Below are 22094 nucleotides of genomic sequence, written 5' to 3'. Positions count from 1 at the left end.
TGGATATCCTGGCCCGGCTCCAGAGGTTAGCTCTGGAATTCTTTTGGCCAGGACTGCTCTGTGTCTCTGTGGGGGGTTTGAGTCTTCCCCTGGAGGGGGAAGGACAGAACCTGTTCTTCCTTTGCAGTCAGGTCCATCTCCTCCACCTCCAGGCCCTGCATAGACTCCTTTATGCTGCAGTTAGTTCAGCATGGAGCACGTTGGTGCACGCCTTCCTTCACCACATCTGAGTGCTCCAATGTTACTGACAGCACTTTCATCTGCATCCAATGGGTCTTCCGCTAGACTCTACCAGGGTTTCCTCCAGACCTGGAAGCTGGTTTCGGTGACCAGGTCAGTGGCGGCCACCGGCAGATCTCCTCACAGAGGCCCTGCTACACAACCCCCTAACTTGGTGTGCAGGAGGCGGAGTCCCACTTGGTGCACCAAAGGTTGGTCCTGGCAGGAACAACCAGACTTGGAGACCTTTTGGACTATGACCGGGGGGACTGGGTGGATCCCCTGGCACTTGGCCAGTGCTCTCCACCCCTCATACTCTCCAGCGTGTACTCCAGGAGGTGTATCTTATCACCCGCCTCTCGGTTTTTCCTTAAGCGGGTCCTGCGGGAGGGTGCTCCCCGCCCGCCCGCCCGCCCCAGACCCTCCAGAACTTGTTATTGGTCCCCTGCCCTGCGAGCTCCCCCACCGACCCCACACCACCAGCACAAGTCCTGTAGTTTCTGTGCCACCAGGCAGGACCAGGCCCACAGAGATATCCAATGAGTTTAAAATGGCCACCTTGCCACAGGCATAAACCTTGCTATTGGAGGCATAATCCCATGCTGTCGCTGGGTCTAGCCCACAATAGGCAGCCTGTGGTCTGTCCTGGTCAAGTAGGTGATGGGTAAGACTGCTCAGTGCTCTGGCGGCCACCGTGCTACCCCTGCCACCCATTGAAAATTTTCAAGAAAAGTCACTGGATCATCTTAAGTCCCCATCTTCATGAATCTGACGGGTACCAGGGCCCAGGCCAGGTCTATGTCCACCAGACCCATGGCAGAAGCTTGGCGACTGTGGGAAGCTGCAGTCAGGTAATGCCCTGTTGCACCAACCTTTGTTGCTGTTGCTGCTGAGCAGCTAAGTCTCAAGTCAGTTGCTGCTACTGAGGGGCCAGTTGCTGTGGGATCTGCTGTTGCTGCTGGTGTTGGTGGGTGTTTTGCTCCACCGTTGATTTCAGTAATTGCTCCATGTCCATACTGCTGGGGAGTCTCTTCCTTATGTGTCTGGGTTTTTTTGTTTTTTTTTAAATGTCCTGACCTCTTCCCTTTCCCCCGGTGCTGGATCTGTGTCTGCATTCTTCCCCAAGTTTGTTCTGAATGGGCTGCCCCCTTGTGGCCCTTCAGGGTATGATTCATCCAGCTGCAGGTCTCTAATGATATTTTGCTATGTCTACAGGACATATTTCCTATGTCTACAGGACATATTTCCTGCAGGAAATAGCCCAACTTGATTGTCATGCACATTGTGTAAAGAGTTGTCACTTTGGATGGGCTATCACCAGCAGGAGAGTGAATTTGTGTGGGGGGGTGGAGGGTGAGAAAACCTGGATTTGTGCTGGAAATGGCCCACCTGATGATCACTTTAGATAAGCTATTACCAGCAGGACAGTGGGGTGGGAGGAAGTATTGTTTCATATTCTCTGTGTATATATAAAGCCTGCTGCAGTTTCCACGATATGCATCTGAGGAAGTGAGCTGTAGCTCACGAAAGCTTATGCTCTAATAAATTGGTTAGTCTCTAAGGTGCCACAAGTACTCCTTTTCTCATGGTATCTACATAACTGTGAACTTTACTGATGATGTCTGATTTGCCAGGGCATCCTTAAAAACAGTGATTAAATACAGGTATGTCTACACTGCAATCAGAGGTATGATGGAAGCTCAGGTACGCATATTGGTGCTAGCTTTAATCTAGCTAGTGAGGCTAAAAATAGCAGCGAAGACATGGTGGCATGGACACTGGTGCAGGCTAGCAATGTGAAGTATATATCCAGGGTTCCGGGTAGGTTTCTACAGCCCATGTTGCCACATTTTTACTGCTATCAGTAGAGACACTAGCTGGATTAAAGACAGCATGTGTATGCCTGCCTGAGCTTCACTCATACCTCTGATTGCAGTGTGGACATACCTGTGTAACCCCTGAGACAGATTCTTGGGGAACGCTCTTCTTTGATGACTTTTTCCAAGGTCCAGGACATAGAAGGATTTTATTCTCTATAGCCCTTAGAGCAGGCAAAGAATTTCTGTATTTGTGGTTGTGGTGAGCAATGGAAAAATAGTAAACTGGAATTTGCTACTACATGTGTTCACTTGCTTTTTTCAATAATTTTTCTTCTCTACCAATTGGCTTTTTTTAGGTGGTTGAGTTCTGTGATCGAAGTACTCATAATGAAAAGGCTACAAATATGCAGAACAAAATGTGCAACTACCACAGCACATGGGAAGTAATTATGAACTCTCCTGACTTCAATAACACCTCTCAAATAAATAGCGCAAGTCCTCCATTTGAGACCTCCTTCTCATTGCTGCAGACCAAAGACAGAGTCGTCTGTCTAGTACTTGATGTTTCTGGGAGCATGACTGGGGTAAGAATAAACATATAAGTTCTTATTTTTAGCAGAACTGCTTAGAAACAGTTAGGCAGTTATAAAACAATGTGGTGTATATATATGACAATATTTTCCTTTGTCAATATTTCAGTAACCATCCTTTATTCTTTAAGAAAAAACTGAGGCCACTATTTCTCCCATTATACATATTTAGGGATTGCTAAAAGGAAACTCATCAAATTCCTAAAAATGATATGCCAGACTTGGTCTCTTTTTCTTTACAAAAGATAACTTTTGCTCCTCTTTTTAGTTTCAGATCCAGAATGACAGAACCACTGTACTTCCCCAAAACAGAAAATATATCATAGATGGAAGTTTCATGATATTATTCATATGTGACTCTCTCAAATTATTTTAAAAATCAATATATGTCACTAGGTATAGCAAAATAAAAATGAAATACCTTTCCTCATAATCATTCATCCTAATGAGTCAAAAATTTGGGTTGTCATAAAGTGATGCTGGATTAACCAGGGTGAGGCTTTTTTTTTATTTAAACTTAACACAATTCTCTTCTTGTAAAGGCTGCTTCAGGTGATATGAGCCTTTAAAGAGACTCTCAATCTGTTTAGGGCCTCAAATTTATCATTCTTAAAGTAAATCCAATATAACCTCCCTGAATAAGATGTGTTCATATGTATAAATAGCACGTAGAAGTGAGAGTCATATGATAAGTTTGCCACATTTTTTGCAGTTTATCCTGTACCTTTTCAAGCTTCACCTGCCTTCTGCCCATAAATCCATCCCCTCAGGTTTTATTCTTACATTCCAAACCACTACCCAGCTTCCAAGAGCTATTTTTTATATGAACCTCTGATGTATTCTTTCCCTAATATACAGAATTTCCTCATCCCTAATGTATTTGTTTCAAACATTCAATCCTGAGCTAGTGACAACGTCTGTTCTCAAATATGTTACAACTTTCAAGTTTGATATATCTCAGACCTTCAAGGCTAGAAATAGAACCTTCCCACCAGTATATCTCTGGGAAGAGAAGATCCTCAGGTTCCCTGTGGGAGGCACAACATCCTTTTGTGCCCTGGAGAGGCTCCAGATATCTCGCTTTAAAATGGTGGCATCTTTATGTCTGGAAAAAAACTTCTGTAATTTTTAAAAGACTTTATGAGCCCTCTGTGGGTTGAATAATGATAACAAAGGCACCTGGCTTTACAGGTGGAGGGATACAAAGTAGTCCCAATATAAAAAAATTAAAACCTCTCTAAAACATTCTAAAAATACTTTTTTCTGTCATACCAAATATAGTCACTCAAAATTTCATCATCAAGAAACAACATTAGAATCTCCAGTTCATGCTATATCACACTATCATGTACTCCATATATATGATTATATGGTATAAATAAGAGTTCTACTATAGCTTTCTTTAAAATACTAATATTTTAGGTCTTCAGTTCAACAATCAACACAACTCCACTGAGGAGCCAAATGATGAAGTTTTGATAAAAAAATCTTAGGCTTATGGTATGGAATTTGCAAAGGATGGTGTATGGTATCCATCTTCTTTCTCAGAAAGATAATTTATGGGGCTTAAACAGGTTGTGAGTGTCTCTTAAAATATTTGACACAAACCCACAATAATGAATCCAATGAAAATGCACAGGAAGATGTTTAAAATGGCATATGGCGTATTTCTGTGGCCTACAGGGTACTATATAATGTTTTATATGCTTTCAGTTTTGTAATTCAGTATTTCTCAATATCAAATCATAATTTAATTTTCTTTGGGACAAAGAAAGGTATGGATTTCAAATAAGTGATGTATTTTGTGATGAGCTACAGTTGAGCAGAATGGAATTCAGAGGTCTTGAAAGTAAAGTACTAAACACTGTCTGAAAGCAGGTACCTTTTCCCTCTAGAGATAATACTTCAAATTCTAGATCACAAGTGAAAATGAATGTGGTGTTCTCTAATGATTATTTATACCCATCTCACAACCAAATGTTTTGATACAGCTGGCATTCCTTCTTCTGGAGAGATTTCAGATTGGAAAAGCTTATGTAGACTAGTACTATGAGCATTTTACTGTCATTAGCATCAAATTCAACCCAAAGCTATTAAGTGGCAAACATGTACTAGATTTCCAGAGATAAAAGATATAAATCAGCCCATCCCTTAATCTTAATATAGGAGAGGAAGAATATCCTTAACTAGATCAAGAATAATGACAGCTAGTTTTATAGAGAAAGGAAAGCTTCCAAGGGTAAACTTTCTCAGCTGGTTTTCAGCAATCTGTTAAAATATTTGCATTTAAAATAAATTCTTTCACTGAAATTATCAAATTTTCAAAATGCCAGGAAACTGTGAAATAGAGGGGCTATCCTAATTCATAAGTAGGTTGAGTACTGTTCTCTGAGGCTGCAGCGATTTTATTTAAACAATGTGAAAGAAAAACCCGTATTTGTGAGGAATATCATCACATTATTAGAATGCTGTTTGGCTGACACAGTTATATATCTCCTAGATGTTTCAATATGCAAATACCCTTCCATGAAAGCAGAACACAGTGTACATCTCCACTGGTCTGGAAAGAATATGCCGGGGGATGATGTGTAAGGTAGTTTGGGGTACCCAGATATTGGGTATCTGTCTAATTTTCTATATTTTCCCCTCAAATCTCTCATCTACTCTATGGCAGGTACATTCCCATTTATCGGTACAAACTGAACAACATTAGTAATTGCTGTATTCTTGCTTTTTGCGATCTCTCTTGAAAAGCCTTGGTAGTTCTAAGTACATCCCTTTCTTCACCTGCAGAATAACCGCATTAAACGTCTTTACCAAGCTGCGGAGATATTCCTGCTACAGATTATCGAAATAGGTTCCTGGGTTGGAATTGTCACATTCCATTCTACAGCACAAATTAAAAGTAATCTACAACAAATAGTCAGTGATAATATACGCCAGAATCTTATCGCACACCTGCCTACATCAGCTGGTGGAGGAACTAACATCTGCAAAGGAGTACGCAAAGGATTTGAGGTGAAGGAGAACTTGGGGGGAATGTATCCTGGAATGCAGTGATAATGAAATGGAATTAGGAGGAGAATAGTGAGTAGGAGTAGGGAGGTGATATCACCTCTGTGTACAGCAGTACTGAGATCATTACTGGAATACTGACTCTGGTATCCACAAAGGGGATGGGGAAACTGGAAGGGGTTCAGAAAGACAGCTACAAGAACAATTAGAGGTTTCTAAAATGTGTTTTATAGTGAGAGGCTTAGGAAGCTCAATCAAGTTAGGCCCTGAAACTACTCCTATTGAGCTAAGAAATTAACAAGGCCCTGTTATGTTTATACGAGCAAAAAAATAAGATTGCTTTGAGAAAATCTTACAAGAATGCTTTGCCGGAATCTCAAGGAATTGTGCAGAAGATCAAAATCATATAACTTCTCATATAGAAAATCCAAATTTTGTTTATTTTAACATTGGTTTAAGCATGGTTTTATTCTGAAACGGGGTTATGTAAAATGACACCTTCATGCTCCATGATTTCTCAAGTTACTTTCCAGAACAGAACTGTATTAAAGATAATTTTCCATAGTTTCAATGGGCATGGACAGGCTTCCACATGCCCTGTGCATATGCTGTCATTGGCTGCAGGACCTGGAGTGGGGGCCAGCAGACACACGTTACTACTACTTGGCATACTGTAAGGAGTGTGCTACCCTTAGACACCTCTCCTGTGAACCATCCTGCCCTGTACAGGCAGTGTAATTCAGACTCCTTCAATTCAGCTGTTGCCACATGACACAGCCTCCTACACCAGCACAATTCACACTTGTAAGGAAAAGATTTTGCTTTAAACTTGAACTTTAAGAGTTTCTCTTGATGTAGACACTGCCTGTGTTATAGCAGCTAACATTTACAATAAAGTCCTATGGCTAATACCTGAAATTTTCTTATCAATTCAGGTGATTAAACAAAAATACTCTAATCTTGATGGTTCTGAACTTGTACTGCTGACGGATGGAGAGGATTCAGGTATGAGCAGTTGCCTTACAGAGGTAGAAAAAAGTGGATCAATCATTCACACCATTGCCTTAGGGCCAAGTGCTGCTCCACAACTAGAACAATTTTCAGACATGACAGGTAAGTAAGTTTATAAACTAATCCTACTTTTGGCATGCACACCTTAAGCATGAAATGTAAAACTAGAGTGGTTTACAGCTTGTAATATGAAAAGAAAATAAGATCAGCTAATTCCAGTCATAGTTACAGAATGTTTATTTTCAGCTGAATAAACACAACAATATTGGGAGCAATTGTTTATCTTTATCTGTTCTTGCTTTAAAAAAACTGTATCCTGATAACACCCTGCTAAATAGCAAGGTTTGATAATTATGTTACTGGAGGATGTTCCTCTAAACAAAAAGATAAGCTCCTGTTTAAGTGATTAACATTTTATTTCTGAGGTTTACTTAGCAGTAATATGCAAATCTATTAATGTCCTAAATAGTTAAACAATTACCAACTCACAAATAGTCACAGCTAGAGGGTTCTAGCTGAGGACTTAGCAACCACAGGCTCTACACTTACAACTAGGAGGCTCAGTCAGGTCTGCTTTGGATTTTTGAGTTGGAGCTGCACTGTTACTTTTACCTTCAGCCATTTTAAAGAAAGCCAGATGGGTTCAGGGTGAGGCTGCAGTACAGGGCAACTACCAATGGGAATTCCATGTGTTGATTTAGAATGTAGCTTGACTCTGAATAGTGACTATGTATAAATTGCACCTTCTTAGTCAACAGAGATGCTCATTTTGTGTATTCAGAGTCACATTTTCTTGCTTCAGGGACTTAAATAAGATTGCACTGCTTTTTACTCTTGTTAGCACTGTACAGCCAACATGGCTGTGGAAGAACAACCTGAATTCTGTTCTGGTTTGTGTAGTATAACAGAATAGTTCACTATGTTCTGATCACAGAATCTTTAGTGTTAAATGATTGTATGAGCCAGAAAGAACGCAGCTGGTCTTTCAGAGCCCAGTCTCAGCGGGCAGTGCTCACTGTTTTAAATAAATGGCCAGATTTCCAAAGACACTGAGCACTAGAAGTTCCCATTGGCATTATGGGTGCTCAGCACAAATGAAAAAGAGGCCCAAACGTTATATTTGTAAACTAAGCAGATTTGATCTGAGTCACTGAGAAGCAATAATCTTGGAATTCCACCATGTCATTTTTACAGAGGTGTTTTTCAGAGTGGAATTGCACTTTATAGGTCCATGGCTCAGAGTCCAGACTTACCAAGAACAGCCCATGAGCAAGTGAGCACTGTACTTGATGAAGTGCTACAGGTGACAATTCTTAGTCAGACCAAGCTAGGTGGAGTTAAAAAGTGAACAGATGGGATCATTTCCCAGGTCAGACTTGCTTTTTGCAGGAACTCTCTGGGTGTTTGTATTAATTGATTCCTCACCACACAGTGGTTCCTCCCTGCACTTATTTTGAGATGAATAAAGGATAATAAAAGATCAAAATTTGATTTATCAAACTAACACTGTGCTCTATAGCAACAGCTAAACAAACATAAGGCACATAACAAAAACCTACTGTTTTACAGTAAATGACTATTGTGATTATTTTAACCATCACATTTCAGGAGGCTTAAAGTTGTATGCCACAGATACAGTTGATTCCAATGGCCTAATTGATGCATTCAGTGGAATTTCATCAGGAAGTGGAAATACTGCTGAACAGTCTATTCAGGTCTGAGTTTCAAATTTTGTTTGTTTTTTTCACATTATTAATCAGTTACTGATCAATTAAGAGTAATTTTAGTAGTCTCTAATCTTAACTATTGCACTGCCAGTGACTGATCTTAAAATATAAACTGATATTTGGAAATGGCAGTGGGAATTTTTGTGTTTGTGTGTGTGTGTGTGTGTGTGGTCTGTTATTAACAATAAAATGAAACAGATTGTGAAACAAAGAAAATTAAAATTTCTCACAATTAGCTAATGCAAAGGGACTTATATAGATAGAGGTAGTCAGAAATACCATAGTATGTGTGACAGGTTTCAGAGTGGTAGTCGTATTAGTCTGTATCAGCAAAAACGAGGAGTACTTGTGGAACCTTAGAGACTAACAAATTTATTTGGGCATAAGCTTTCATGGGCTAAAACCCACTTCATCAGATGTATGGAGTGGAAAATACAGTAGGCAGGTATATATACACAGTACATGAAAAGATGGGAGTTGCCTTACCAAGTGGGGGGTCAGTGCTAACGAGACAATTCAATTAAAGTGGAAGTGGGCTTTTCTCAACAATAGAATATGTGTATGTGTATGTTTGTAAATAAGTGATCTTGTCTTCCAGAGAATAGTTACTATACTAACGTTATCAATAATGAGGAAACTATCTTAACTGCTTCTCTTCTAAACAATAGATAACATTTTGATTCCCAGCTTTCCTGACATGTCTCATGATCTATTTCAACTCAGTGATGATTTCTTCAAAATAATTGAGGCTAGTAGTACTGAGTTATCCCCTCCTCCTATTTCTACCAGAGCTCTTGGGTTGTGCTATTTATAACTTATCATAGAATCATAGAATATCAGGGTTGGAAGGGACCTCAGGAGGCCATCTAGTCCAACCCCCTGCTCAAAGCAGGACCAATCCCCAATTAAATCATCCCAGCCAGGGCTTTGTCAAGCCTGACCTTAAAACTTCTAAGGAAGGAGATTCTACCACCTCCCTAGGTAACGCATTTCAGTGTTTCACCACCCTCCTTGTGAAAAAGTTTTACCTAATATCCAACCTAAACCTCCCCCACTGCAACTTGAGACCATTACTCCTTGTCCTGTCCTCTTCTACCACTGAGAATAGTCTAGAACTATCCTCTCTGGAACCACCTCTCAGGTAGTTGAAAGCAGCTATCAAGTCCCCCCTCATTCTTCTCTTCTGCAGACTAAACAATCCCAGTTCCCTCAACCTCTCCTCATAAGTCATGTGTTCCAGACCCCTAATCATTCTTGTTGCCCTCCGCTGGACGTTTTCCACATCCTTTTTCCACATCCTTCTTGTAGTGTGAGGCCCAAAACTGGACACAGTACTCCAGATGAGGCCTCACCAATGTCAAATAGAGAGGAACGATCACGTCCCTCGATCTGCTGGCAATGCCCCTACTTATACATCCCAAAATGCCATTGGCCTTCTTGGCAACAAGGGCACACTGTTGACTCATATTCAGTTTCTCGTCCACTGTAACCCCTAGGTTCTTTTCTGCAGAACTGCTGCCTAGCCATTCGGTCCCTAGTCTGTAGCGGTGCATGGGATTCTTCCTTCTTAAGTGCAGGTCTCTGCACCTGTCCTTGTTGAACCTCATCAGATTTCTTTTGGCCCAATCCTCCAATTTGTCTAGGTCCCTCTGTATCCTATCCCTACCCTCCAGCATATCTACCTCTCCTCCCAGTTTGGTGTCATCTGCAAACTTGCTGAGGGTGCAATCCACACCATCCTCCAGATCATTCATGAAGATATTGAACAAAACCGGCCCGAGGACCGACCCTTGGGGCACTCCACTTGATACCAGCTGTCAACTAGACATGGAGCCATTGATCACTACTCATTGAGCCCAACAATCTAGCCAGCTTTCTATCCACCTTATAGTCCATTCATCCAGTCCATACTTCTTTAATTTACTGGCAAGAATACTGTGGGAGACTGTGTCAAAATTGTTGACCCCCTCAAAGAATACTAATACAGTAGATTGGTGAGACATGATTCCCCTTTACGGAAGCCATATTGACTCTTGCCCAACATATCACATTCATCTATTAATCTGATAATTCTGTTCTTTACTAGTTTCAACCAATTTGCCTGGTACTGGAGTTAGGCTTACTGCCCTGTAATTGCAAGGATCGCCTCTGGAGCTTTTTAAAAAACTCAGCATTGCATTAGCTATCCAGCAGTCATATTTATATAGGCTGGTTTAAGCAATAGATTACATACCACAGTTAGTAGTTCTGCAATTTCATATTTGAGTTCCTTAAGAACTCTTGGGTGAATACCATCTGGTCCTGGCGACTTATTACTGTTTAATGTATCTATTTGTTCCAAAAACTCCTACACTGGCACCTCAGTCTGGGATAGTTCCTCAAATTTGTCACCTAAAAAGAATGGCTTAGGTGTGGGTACCTCGCTCAGATCCTCTGCAGTGAAGACTGATGCAAATAATGGATTTAGCTTCTCCACAAAGGTCTGGTTTTTCTTGAGTGCTCCTTTAGCACTTTGATCATCCAGTGGCTTCAGTGATTGTTTGGCAGGCTTCCCGCCTCTGATGTACTCAAACAAAACAGGAAGAGGACCAAAACACTGCCATCATGACTAAACAGCGGAGTAAACAGATGTGGTTAGAAACAAAAAGACATGTTTTAAAAATTGGAAGTGAAATCCTACTAAGGAAAATAGAACAGAACAAACCCTTGTAAATCAAGTGCAGAAGTATAATTGGGAAGGCCAAAAAAGAATGTGAAGAGCAGCTAGCAAGAGGGACAAAAACTAACAGCATTTTTTTTGTTTGAGGTAGACATTTCTTTTGAGCCTCTATCTTTGTGTTTTTTAAAAGTTTGCATGCAATTTGAAGGCATTTCATTCCTTTGACTGTTCCTTTTAATTTCCATTTAACCTCCTCATTTTTGTTTAGTTCCCATTTTCAAAGTTAAATGCTGCTGAGGGGGTATCTCTGGTATTTTCTCCCCTACAAGAATGTTAAATTTAATTACAGTATTGGTGCTACTGCCAGGCAGTTCAGCTATATTCACCTCGTGGACCAGATCCTGTGAACCACTTAGGACTAGTTAAAGACATGCATCTCCCTTTATGGGTTCCTGGACTAGCTGCTACAAAAAGAAATCATTAATGATATCTAGAAATTTTATATTTGCATCCCATCCTGAGGTGACTCATTCCCAGCCAATATGGGGAGAGCTGAAATCCCCCATTATTATTAGGTTTCCTGTTTTTGTAGCTCCACTATCACCTCTATTCAGGAGAAAGAAAACAAAATGTTTCTTTATTTTCTGGGCTATTAACAGCTGCTATTAAAAGACAGTTTATCTCACTTTCTAAGCACTTATATCAATCTCATCACTAGAGTACCGTCTGAACACCTGACTCTCAAATGTCTGCTCGGATGCTCTTTGAAATAGCGTTTCAGTATCTAGCTTCCCATTTTTATTCTAAACAGAAAGTTATTTTATTAAAAGGTACTTTTCTATTTGTAGTTTTTCTAATCCCTAAAAGAGAAGTGAGCAAATCTACTGGCAGCCTAGTAGTCCAGTGGGCCACTATAAAACTCATATTGATAGCTTATCTGTAAATTCTGGTGGCCCACGTGTGCAATACCAATGCTGGTAAAGGAAATCTTGTTTCTGTTCTTGCTGTGTTTTATTATTTCTGTCTCTTCAATTATCATTGCTTTTCTGTTGTCTCTACGTGTGGTTGTATGGCTCTCTTGTTGTGCGATCTTTCTGGAAACAGGCTTAGAGCTGGAGAGGAAATGTAGCACTAATCTCCTGCACAGATGTGATTTGATAGGTAGGTGGATAGACCACATATAACAGTGGAAGGAGATGCTTGGTTACTATACTTTCACATTCTTAAGTAATTGTACTCTGCAAATGGGCATTACTGAAAATGTGCTCAGGCCTTCATCATTCCACTCCCTTCAATGGCTAATCCACGTGGCCCTCATCCTCCTGTTAGTTCCCCATGTGTGGAGGCACAGTGTCAGGAGGCTCCTGCCTCCTGTGCACAACCCTCAGCTCTGCACAGAACAGCAGAGACCTGCTCATCGTGGTGCCAACAGGCCTGTGACAGCATTAATGCTCCTCTATCCCCTCTTCCAGTAGTGGGCCAGTTGTCCACCAGCCAGTCGAGGTGCCCTCTGAATAGACAAAATATTGATTTGTTCTCCCCTTTAAGAGGAAAATGAACCACTTTGAAATTACTGGTATTTAAAGTGTTTATCTGCTAACTTGCCGTAAAACATATTTTATTTGTCTAATAGCTTGAAAGTACAGCTCGGAGTGTCGCAGTCAAGCAGTGGATGAATGGTACGGTGACTATAGATAGCACTGTGGGAAATGACACCTTCTTTGTAGTTACATGGGATCAAAGCACATCTCCACCAGACATTTTACTGAGGGACCCCAAAGGAAAAGAATATAGAACTTCAGGCTTCACAGTTAGTAATCTAAACCTCCGAACAGCTCGACTGAATATAGCAGGCACTGCAGAGGTAAAAACTAAACTTTGTTTTATTATTCAAATATGTTAACATTTTCATAGACTAAAATGCACCTTCTCTTTTTAGAAGTTATAAACATATATTCCTAATGAACCAATTTTATCCTTCCTGTAACTCAACTGACTTGCCATGGAAGTTGGTTGTCTGTGCTCTTCCTAATTTTTTATTATGCACTATACACATCCCAAGTACACAAGACGGCCAGACAAAATATTGAATTCAGGGGAAATTAAGCTTGAGAGTACATATCTATAATATACAGGTTCTAATCCTTCCAAGAATGTGATAATTCTCAAACATCCACCATTAAAACTGAGCAAATTCAGATATAAGGTTAAATTTAAAAGAAACCAAACATTTGAGAGCATGAAGAATCACAAGTAAGGTATGCAAAATACCTTAGCTGTGGTCCTGTAGCAATACCTTAACTGCCCTGTTTGCCTTGGGAAATCTCCCCTGAACTAAGATAATAATTAACTAAGGGAAACACAAAGCTGCCCTTAGACTAATGAAGTTTTTATATTATATTTTTATATCTATTTGATTTCCAGGTGGGAGATTGGTTATATTGGATTCAAAATAGCCACACAGTTTCTCAAGTCATATCAATGATAGTAACGTCTCGAGCAGCATCTTTGACTGTGCCTCCAGTGACTGTGAAAGCCCACATGAATAAGGATACAAACAACTTCCCTCATCCAATGGTGATTTATGCAGAAGTTAGTCAAGGATTTTTGCCTGTTCTTGGTGCAACCGTGATGGCCACTGTTGAACCACAGACTGGATCTGCAGTGGAGCTCAAACTCCTTGATGATGGTTCAGGTAATCTGATTATTACTTTCCTTACATTTTGTCAAGAAATGTATACATTCCCCATTTTGGTTCAGCCATGCCTATGCCATGAGCACAGAACAAGAGGCATCTAGTGGAGGGAGATGGTAACTCTGGTCTCCCCCACAGCTTCAGGATGAGAATAAACTGCACTGGGTCTAAACTGGTGCAGCATGTGTGCCCTGACATGCTGGTGCACTTACGCTGTTGGGTGTGTTAGGAAGGAGGAGAAAGAGAAACTGTGCCCAAGAAGAAGGGAAGTGTCATGGTTGTGCAGAGCCTTCTCCCTCTCCTGTGCTGTTACTCATCATGCAAATAGCTAGCACAAAGACAGAAAGGGGTCAATTGCCTTGTGGGTCTGATTCAGCCATATTCACCATTTGAACTTATGTTCATACAGGTCTGCCCTGCAGAGGGGATGGGGGTGGCAGAACAGGAGAGCAAGAGTCTGTTTCTACAGCTTGTCACATGCTATATAGACAGTATAGCTAATGTTAAAAACATCTCCTTCAAAAGTATAAATTACATGGATTATTATTCTCCTTTTCAAATCTATTGTGCCTACAGAGGTGATGTGATTCAAATGCATAATTCTATTGTTCTCCACCTTCTCCATTATCTGAACCATGTAATGCAAACTGTAGACTCTCTCCTCCCCACATTCCATCATTGCTTCAATCTCAAAGTATGTTAGTCTGCAGACCACCAAGAAGGACTCCACAGATCAGACTACTATGGAGAACTACTAAGAAGTAGTTGAGAACTGCTGGCCTATTGGAAACAACAGTAAATACACAGTAACATGTTTTAATGCTACATTGTTATCTCCAGCTAAATAAGTAATGAGCTCATGTCAACACAATGGGACAGATCCTGTTTTCACCCAAGTCCGTATCAAAGCTCTTATTGATTTCAATAGAAGAAGGTGTAGACCCTATGTGTTTATGAACTGAACAGCAAAAAATGCCCTTGCTTAACAAAACTACCTTGTTTGGATGGGTAATTATTAATATTTGTATGTCAAGGTGCTGATATTACCAAGAATGATGGAATCTATTCAAAGTACTTTACATCTTTCAAGGGAAATGGTAGATACAACTTAAAAGTGCATATCCAGGGGAGAAATAAGACTGTCAGACTTGGCCGCAGGCAGAGCCGAGCCTTGTATGTTCCAGGCTACATAGAAAATGGTAAGAAACATTTATGAAGTAGAAAATTCTCTCCTCTCTCTCTCAATATGGGTGAATGGGAGATCATTTAGCTTCACAAAAAGCTTTTTAACCTTAACATTTGTTACATATATCTTTTCCACTATTGTTTATACTTTTAGAAAACAGTAGCTGGAACCACAGCATTTTTGCTATATCTGAGCAATGGGTATAGTGCCACATTTTATAAAAAAATATATATTATAATAATTAAGTGCTCTTTGGAACACATGGGAGTTGCCAAAGATCCTGGAACTGAAAATCATATAAAAAAACAGCTGAAGTTAGAAATTTTAAATTTGTATGTTTCACTGAGACTTAAAAATGAGGTTTTAGGGAATCCGTTTCAAAGTTAGGAAATTTAAATTTATCAGTTTAATGCATCCACATGAGAATTTTTCTGTTCTTCTGTTGGGTTTTCTGGACACATTGTTCAGGACTCTTTCCATTAGGCATGTGAGTTAAAGATTCTCAGTTCCAGAAACCACAGGTATGGATACTGCTATTCAGGTCTTACTGCTTAAGCCTTCTCAATCAATGGAGCTTCAGTTAATGATACTTTTACAGTGAGTCTGTTACGAGTGTGTTGTGACTTAGTATATCTTTTCATCTTTCTACTACTTTTGCATTTCTCTTTTGATCTAGAGGCCCCAGAGAAATCAAATGCAAAGAAAACAGTTAATTCATCATTAAAATATAGTTTTATTCTGAAAAGTGACTTTGTAAAAATAGTATTGTCAAATTCTACACTTGTTTTCTCAATCACTCCAGAAGAAAATTGTTCTATTTACAAAGAACAACTGTGCTGTTAACAACTCAGAGCCCTGCAGACTCAGCCTAGGATCTGAAAATCAAATTGTGTTCTTTCTGGCTTGTGAATTGTCACCAGGGTCTGCAGGCCAAATGCCATGCTCAGTATATCTATGCAGTCCTCTGGCCTTCAGTGGGATTGCACAAGTGTAACTGGGGGCATAATTTGAAGGCACTAGTTACAGAGTTTGCTCTGCAAATGGAACTTGGTTAACAACGGTTTGTTTGGAGAAAAAAAATAGTAACTTGCTTTTTGCCATTTAATCCAGCAGATTTGACTCTGGGTAGACAGACTTCCTGCTCTACTGAGTAAGAAACACACTCTAAGCGTGAGATATTAGGCACCCAAATACCTCAGGAAGTTCCAACAGTTAAGATTTATACCTCAGTGTTCACTCAGTGTTCGCACAATGTAGTATTTCCTATTCCTGTTTTCCTTTTTAAATATACATCTTAACCTTCTTGTACCAGTACATGCCCCCCGCCCGTGAAAAAAAAACCCACCCCAGCAAATTGTGCAATATGATGGTAAATATATATATTATTACTCCTTGGGGAATTCTGTGCCAAAAAATTTAAAATTCAGCAACAAAAAATTAAAAATTCTGCACACAATATTTTAAAATTCTGCAAAATTCTGCATATTTTATTTGTCAAAATAACACAATATAATCACACCAGTTTCAATTATTTTTGGTCATTTATTTCAAAATACCTGTCAGCAAGTATGTCTGTAACAATACAGACAACAAAAAAGATTCAGGGAATCTTTGACAAGTAGATTCCTTACTAGGCAATAATACTGAGTAATAATTCATTTAAACTACAGTACAGAACCATATTTCCTGCACCCCTCAGAAGCAGTGCAAAGGCTTGGGGGAGTCAGGGGTAATGGAGGAGCTGAAGAACAGGGAAGTAAATTGCTGGGAAGGAGCCTGGGTGTGAACTTGGAGGGTTGTTGAGTATGGGTGGGAAAAGTATGGAACACGGGGGGTTTGGGGGGGCGGGGAGCGGGGAAGAATTGTTAGGGAGCTTCCCCCATGCAGACCCTGGCTGATCCCTAGCCTCTCCCATGCAGTCAGGCATATCTGCCCCTTTCCCCATGTGTCCCTTCATCCCATGTGTCCTTGCACCCCCTGTCCACGTGTCCCTCCACCCCCACTCAGACACCCCTCGCCCCATCCCCATGTGGCCCTGCACCCCCTCCCCCTGTCCCTATGTGGCTCTGTACCCCCTTCCCTGTCCCATGTGTGTCTATGTCCCCACCCAGCTACTCCCCTGTCCCTGTGTCCCTGTACCCATCCCCTGTCCCCAAGTGTCTCTGAGCCCCCACTCAGCCACCCCCTGTCCCTATGTAGTTCTGCACCCCTTCACCATGTGGCCCTGCACCTCCCTCCACCCCTTCCTCCTGTTGCCTTGTGCCTCTACTCCCATTCAGCCCCTGCCCCAGTCTGTCCTCCCCCACTAGCCCTTATGAGCCCCTGTCTGATCCCCCCAACACCCCACGCTGTCTATCTCCCCATGTCTGTCTCCTGACCTGGCCTGACAGGCACTGTAAATAAGGCAGGCTTTCTCTTCCTTAGCTGGCTGTGAACTGCTGCTTTGTTCAATCACCACAGCACCCTCTGGTGGGCTAAAGGCAGAACTGCAGCAACATTTCGGCAGAAGCTTTTTCTGCACAAAAAATTAAAAATCTGCGGGGCTCATTAATTATGCATGCATGCAGTAATGCAGAGCTCCCTCAGGAGTATATATATATATATAATATGGTAATAGAAAACTTAGCTTTTTGAATTTCTTGACTTTTGAGTGCCTGATTTCTCAACCTTAATTTTAGATTGTTAGCTTTTGCATGTCATATCCTCTTTCTTGCACATGTGTGTGTGTGCACACAGAGGGACAATTTTCTGTATTCCTAGAAAATTAGAATATACTGAATTAAAGAAGTCTACATAAAAAATGTCTCCAACTTAAACTCAGAAAAATAAGGAAATTCCTACAAGATTGTAATTCTTATGCTGCCTGCAATACCTAGGAGGAGATGGGTGGAAGCTACCTTATCACAACCACTTCCCACTGACACCTGCTCAATACCTTAAATACCCTAACTGATAATAGGCACTGTTGCTACTTTCAACTGCCGTTGAAATCTGGTTTGCTTTTGGGGGTCTGCCTTAGTTTTGTGCAAGGATGCAGGATCCTGAAGTTCACTTTGGTTTTTAGCCTTGCTAATTTTTGCACTAAGCTTGAATAGGCCAACAAAAAAAGTAGATTAAAGAGAGAAGGATGCTAGATAAAAAGTGTGTTACAATTTGGAGTTTTGTAATGTTCAAATAGCATGAGCAATTTTTTTCTTTTTTGGGGCAGGTGAAATCAAAATGAATGCCCCGAGACCTGAAGTTAGTGATGATGAAATTCAAGCAAAGCTAGGAAGTTTCAATAGAGTTGCAACAGGAGGTTCTTTTGTAGTGGCGAATGTTCCATCAGGAGGAACTACTGATGTGTTCCCACCCTGTAAAATTATTGACCTCGAGGCTCAGTTTGAAGAAGATAACATTCACTTGTCTTGGACAGCTCCTGGGAATGACTTGGATGTGGGACAAGGTAAGGTGAAGTTTTGTTTTAGTCAGCTGGAAGTGATGAATTATTGTCAGTTATCTGAAATTACATATGAAGAGCCAGCAAAGGAGAGGTGAGGAAAAGAGCTGTCTTTCCCATCTGCAAAAAATATGACCATTGCTATGGCTTGACCGACTCTAGATTTTCTCTATAAAATTTCCTAGTGTAGACCAGGACTTAATAACCAATAAATTCACTGTTCAATATGATACTCACATTAGTCCCACTTAATCCTTTAAAAAAAATGTTTAAAGAAACATGGAATACTCCCAAACATAGGCACCAACTCTGAGGCGGCTCCGGGCTCAAACACCATGGAAAAAATAGGGGAGGCTCAGCACTCACTAGTCACAGTGGTTCAGCAGGGTCCCGGGGCTGGCTGCCGATCAGCTGTTTGATGGCGAGGGGGAGGGGTCGTGGGAAGAGAAGGGGATGGGGCAGGGTATAGTGGGAAGAGGATGGGAAGAAGTGCGGACTTGGGGGAGGGGGCAAAGTAGGGGTGGCAAGAGATGGGGTGAGGGTGGGGCCTCGGGGCAGAGCGGCGGTGGAGCACCCCCTGGAAAAGCCAAAAGTCAGTGCCTGTGCTCCCAAACCTGGTACAACAGAAAATGCAAAACTTGTATACCAACCAGCCTTATGCTAGTTTACAAAGGCAAACAAATCAAAAACCACACTCACCAGTGACTCTTCCAAGGCTTAGCCACTGTCTACACTGCAACTATAAACAAGTCAGGGGTCCCAATTATAACATGGACAGTCCAAGGCTTTAGTCCATTTATGGGGACACAGCTAGGTCTCGTTTATAATATATATTTTAAGTGTGTTGTAACCAGGTTATGTTATAGTGTGCACATCAACACAAGCCAGAGAGGTTAAGATAGACAACCTTCAGTCACACAGAGAGCAGCTTCAGATTAAAATCTTTACATACACCTACAGCTCTTGCCAACCAGCTCACCAGGGAACAAACCAGCAACTCCATTAAATCCCCAAAACACTGGCCTAGGTTCTTCTATGTGGCTACTTTCACTACTCGTCTGGCTCAAAACAGCCCTACAGCTAGAGTAGCCAGCAACAGAAGAATAACCTCAGTTAGGAGCATCCTCTGATGGTGTAGAGCTGGAATAGCACTCTTATGCTACCCCTTACCCCCTCTCTGAAGGGACAGAAAAGAAGATGCAGAGCAGGAAGTAGAACTCAAATCAAGCAAAGAACTAGAAAACCCACTAGCAGAACAGAACCATAGAGTCTTGAAATGACAACTGTGGACAGTGGGAAGCCAGGCACATTTGCAGCAAGATCCCTGACACACTAACTATGCTGGCAAATGGAGCAGGCATTTTTCTATCTCTCAGCCTATGCTTTAGAACCTGCTCACATTAAGAGAGGGAATGTTGACCAGGATGCAGGGTCCCTGTACTGCTGTGTTTTTCAGATGTACTGTTTGGTCTTATACTTGACCTGGATACTCCCTAGAGACAAGTGAAAGAAATCCTATTTTCATTTCTCATCCAAAAGTTATGTTTTTATTTTAGTACTATAAATACTTTTGTGTAAAGCGTGGGGGAGTAAGGCATAGATGGGGGCAGTTTAATGGAAGTTCTCTGCACTGCCATGTGGAAGACTCATCTCAAATTCCTGGTTTTGGTTTCTTGCTGCTCAGCCCAGCAGAAGCTAAGAGTGCTGGGAACATTATGTGGTTAGTGCTCGTGAAGGGGAGGAATGCCCCACATCAGTTAACAGTAGACTGTTGACCCAACTAAAATGTGGAACTGATAAGTTCTAACAGGAATTCTGTCCAGAGCTCTTCAGAGAAAGGATGTTAGTCAATTAAGCAGGCCCATCAATAATTTGGGTGGGTAAAATGGTCGGGTTGGTCATGGAGTATCATTGGAGTTCTTATAAAGATACAAAACTATTCTACAAATCCTGTACTATCCTTACATTTACAGATAGTATAATAGGCATACTAACACATTCTTACTTGCATACCTCTCTTTTTCCAGCTGACAGATACATAATAAAAATGAGTGAAAGTCTTCTGGACCTAAGAAACACCTTTGAGAATGCTACTTCCGTGAATACCTCTAGTCTGATACCTAACCCTGCCGGCACCAAAGAATCATTTCAGTTTAAAGCAGAAAGTGTCACAATAGAAAATGGCACCGTAATCTACTTTGCAATACGTGCCATTGATAATGCTTTCCTGACCTCAGAGGTGTCTAATATAGCACAAGCAGCTCTGTTTCTTCCTCCAAAGGAATCCTTGCCTGGTACGCTTCCTCCTGATGTTATCAGTGATGGTATCAATGTTTCAAAAATAGTATTAATTGTTACTGGGGCTGTAATAGTTGTATTAATAGTTGTAAGTACAACTGTTTGTATTTTATATAAGAAAAATGGAAAGGGAGGCCCTGCGCTCAGAATGTAACAGAACTAATTGTAAGACGAAAGCTCAGTAGGTATTTATCCTAATTAGTTCTATTTGTTGTTTTCAAAATACATAAGGGAAAACAAATTTGTAATAGATTTGAAAATTAAGTCATTGACTTTAAAATAAATGTGGATTTAGATGTATTTTGATCTGCTTTCAATGAGTGTATAGTATGTTATAGTACATGTATGTAGACTGAACAGTGAATTTAAAAGTATGTACTGAGTAAATGAAGACATCACTATAAAGTGTAGCATATAAATGACATTCTAGTTGTATGCTTTAATTCTAATCTTGCAAGAGTTCTGCAACATTAGGTACTCTATGCTTTGTTTTTTTAAAAGTAGGAAAAAAATCTTTCTAATTTTGTTTTCCAGTTGCTTAGCAGTCAGGAAAGGAGGATTTAAGAAGAAATTAGATCTGAAATCTTTGCTTTTCATACATTCCTTTCAGTTATATTCAATGTGTAGGAAACATAAATGTATACATCTGTTGGTTCTGAGTCTGCAAATGCTTAGGTACATGCATAACTCAACTCTCATCCTATGACTAATGCAGGTGTTTAAGTATTCGTGGATCAGGGCCATGTGTTATCCACAAATGATCTTATGGAAAACACTTTTTACCTGACAAAATCATCAAACACACATGCAACATTTCAACTCTAAATGATAGAACAAATGCAAAATAGTAGAAGAGAAAACACTAAATTTCTAGGTAGCAGAAACTCCACCTACTACAGTATGTGACAGAAGCGACAGCATGTAGCACCCAAGAGGAAAAGCTATTCACCAGGTGACTTTTCATTGGTTTTTCCCATCTCCTGCAAGCCCAATTTGCAATATCACGATCTGTGATGTGACGCTCCAGAAATGGGAAAAGATCGCCTATTCTTTGGATAATGAAAACATCCATCGTTACATTAGATGGGATCAAATTATTTTATAAGATATAAAAACCCTCATGCTTCAGGTCATCAGTTTATCACTAACAGGGGCTAAGGAGGAAGTTTTCCATGTGCAAATTATTTCATAATTGTCCATTATGGGGTTTCTTGCTGCTTCCACTGACGTATATCTAGTAATATTGACCAACATGGCTATGCCTACACTCAGATTTTTTATAATTTTAATTAACTGACAGCTCAAGGTAGTTACCACATTTGGACCATGCCTGGACCAAACATTGGGGAATGTCCATGTTAGCTTTTACAAACATATTAAGTGAAAATCATGAGTGAAGACTGTTAGGGGGCTTATTCCTTCACCCACTTACTTC

The 22094-nt window shown here is 40.6% G+C and overlaps 1 protein-coding gene across 1 annotated transcript in view; it reads left to right on the top strand.

The window, feature by feature from the left end:
* The window catches only part of LOC140916627 (calcium-activated chloride channel regulator 1-like), a 31585-nt gene extending 10698 nt beyond the window's left edge, over positions 1-20887 (top strand). The window contains exons 6-14 of the mRNA XM_073358300.1: positions 2396-2623; positions 5423-5647; positions 6580-6757; positions 8264-8370; positions 12675-12905; positions 13466-13736; positions 14771-14935; positions 18131-18367; positions 20389-20887. Of these exons, the coding sequence (XP_073214401.1) occupies positions 2396-2623; positions 5423-5647; positions 6580-6757; positions 8264-8370; positions 12675-12905; positions 13466-13736; positions 14771-14935; positions 18131-18367; positions 20389-20813 (2067 nt within the window). The 3' untranslated portion in view covers positions 20814-20887. The remainder of the gene's footprint in view (positions 1-2395; positions 2624-5422; positions 5648-6579; positions 6758-8263; positions 8371-12674; positions 12906-13465; positions 13737-14770; positions 14936-18130; positions 18368-20388) is intronic.
* Positions 20888-22094: the final 1207 nt, after the last annotated feature.

This window comes from Lepidochelys kempii, chromosome 8, assembly GCF_965140265.1.
Source record: "Lepidochelys kempii isolate rLepKem1 chromosome 8, rLepKem1.hap2, whole genome shotgun sequence".
NCBI lineage: Eukaryota > Metazoa > Chordata > Testudines > Cheloniidae > Lepidochelys > Lepidochelys kempii.
Note: the sequence above shows the minus strand (reverse complement) of the source record. Positions and strands in the feature narration are given on the sequence as shown.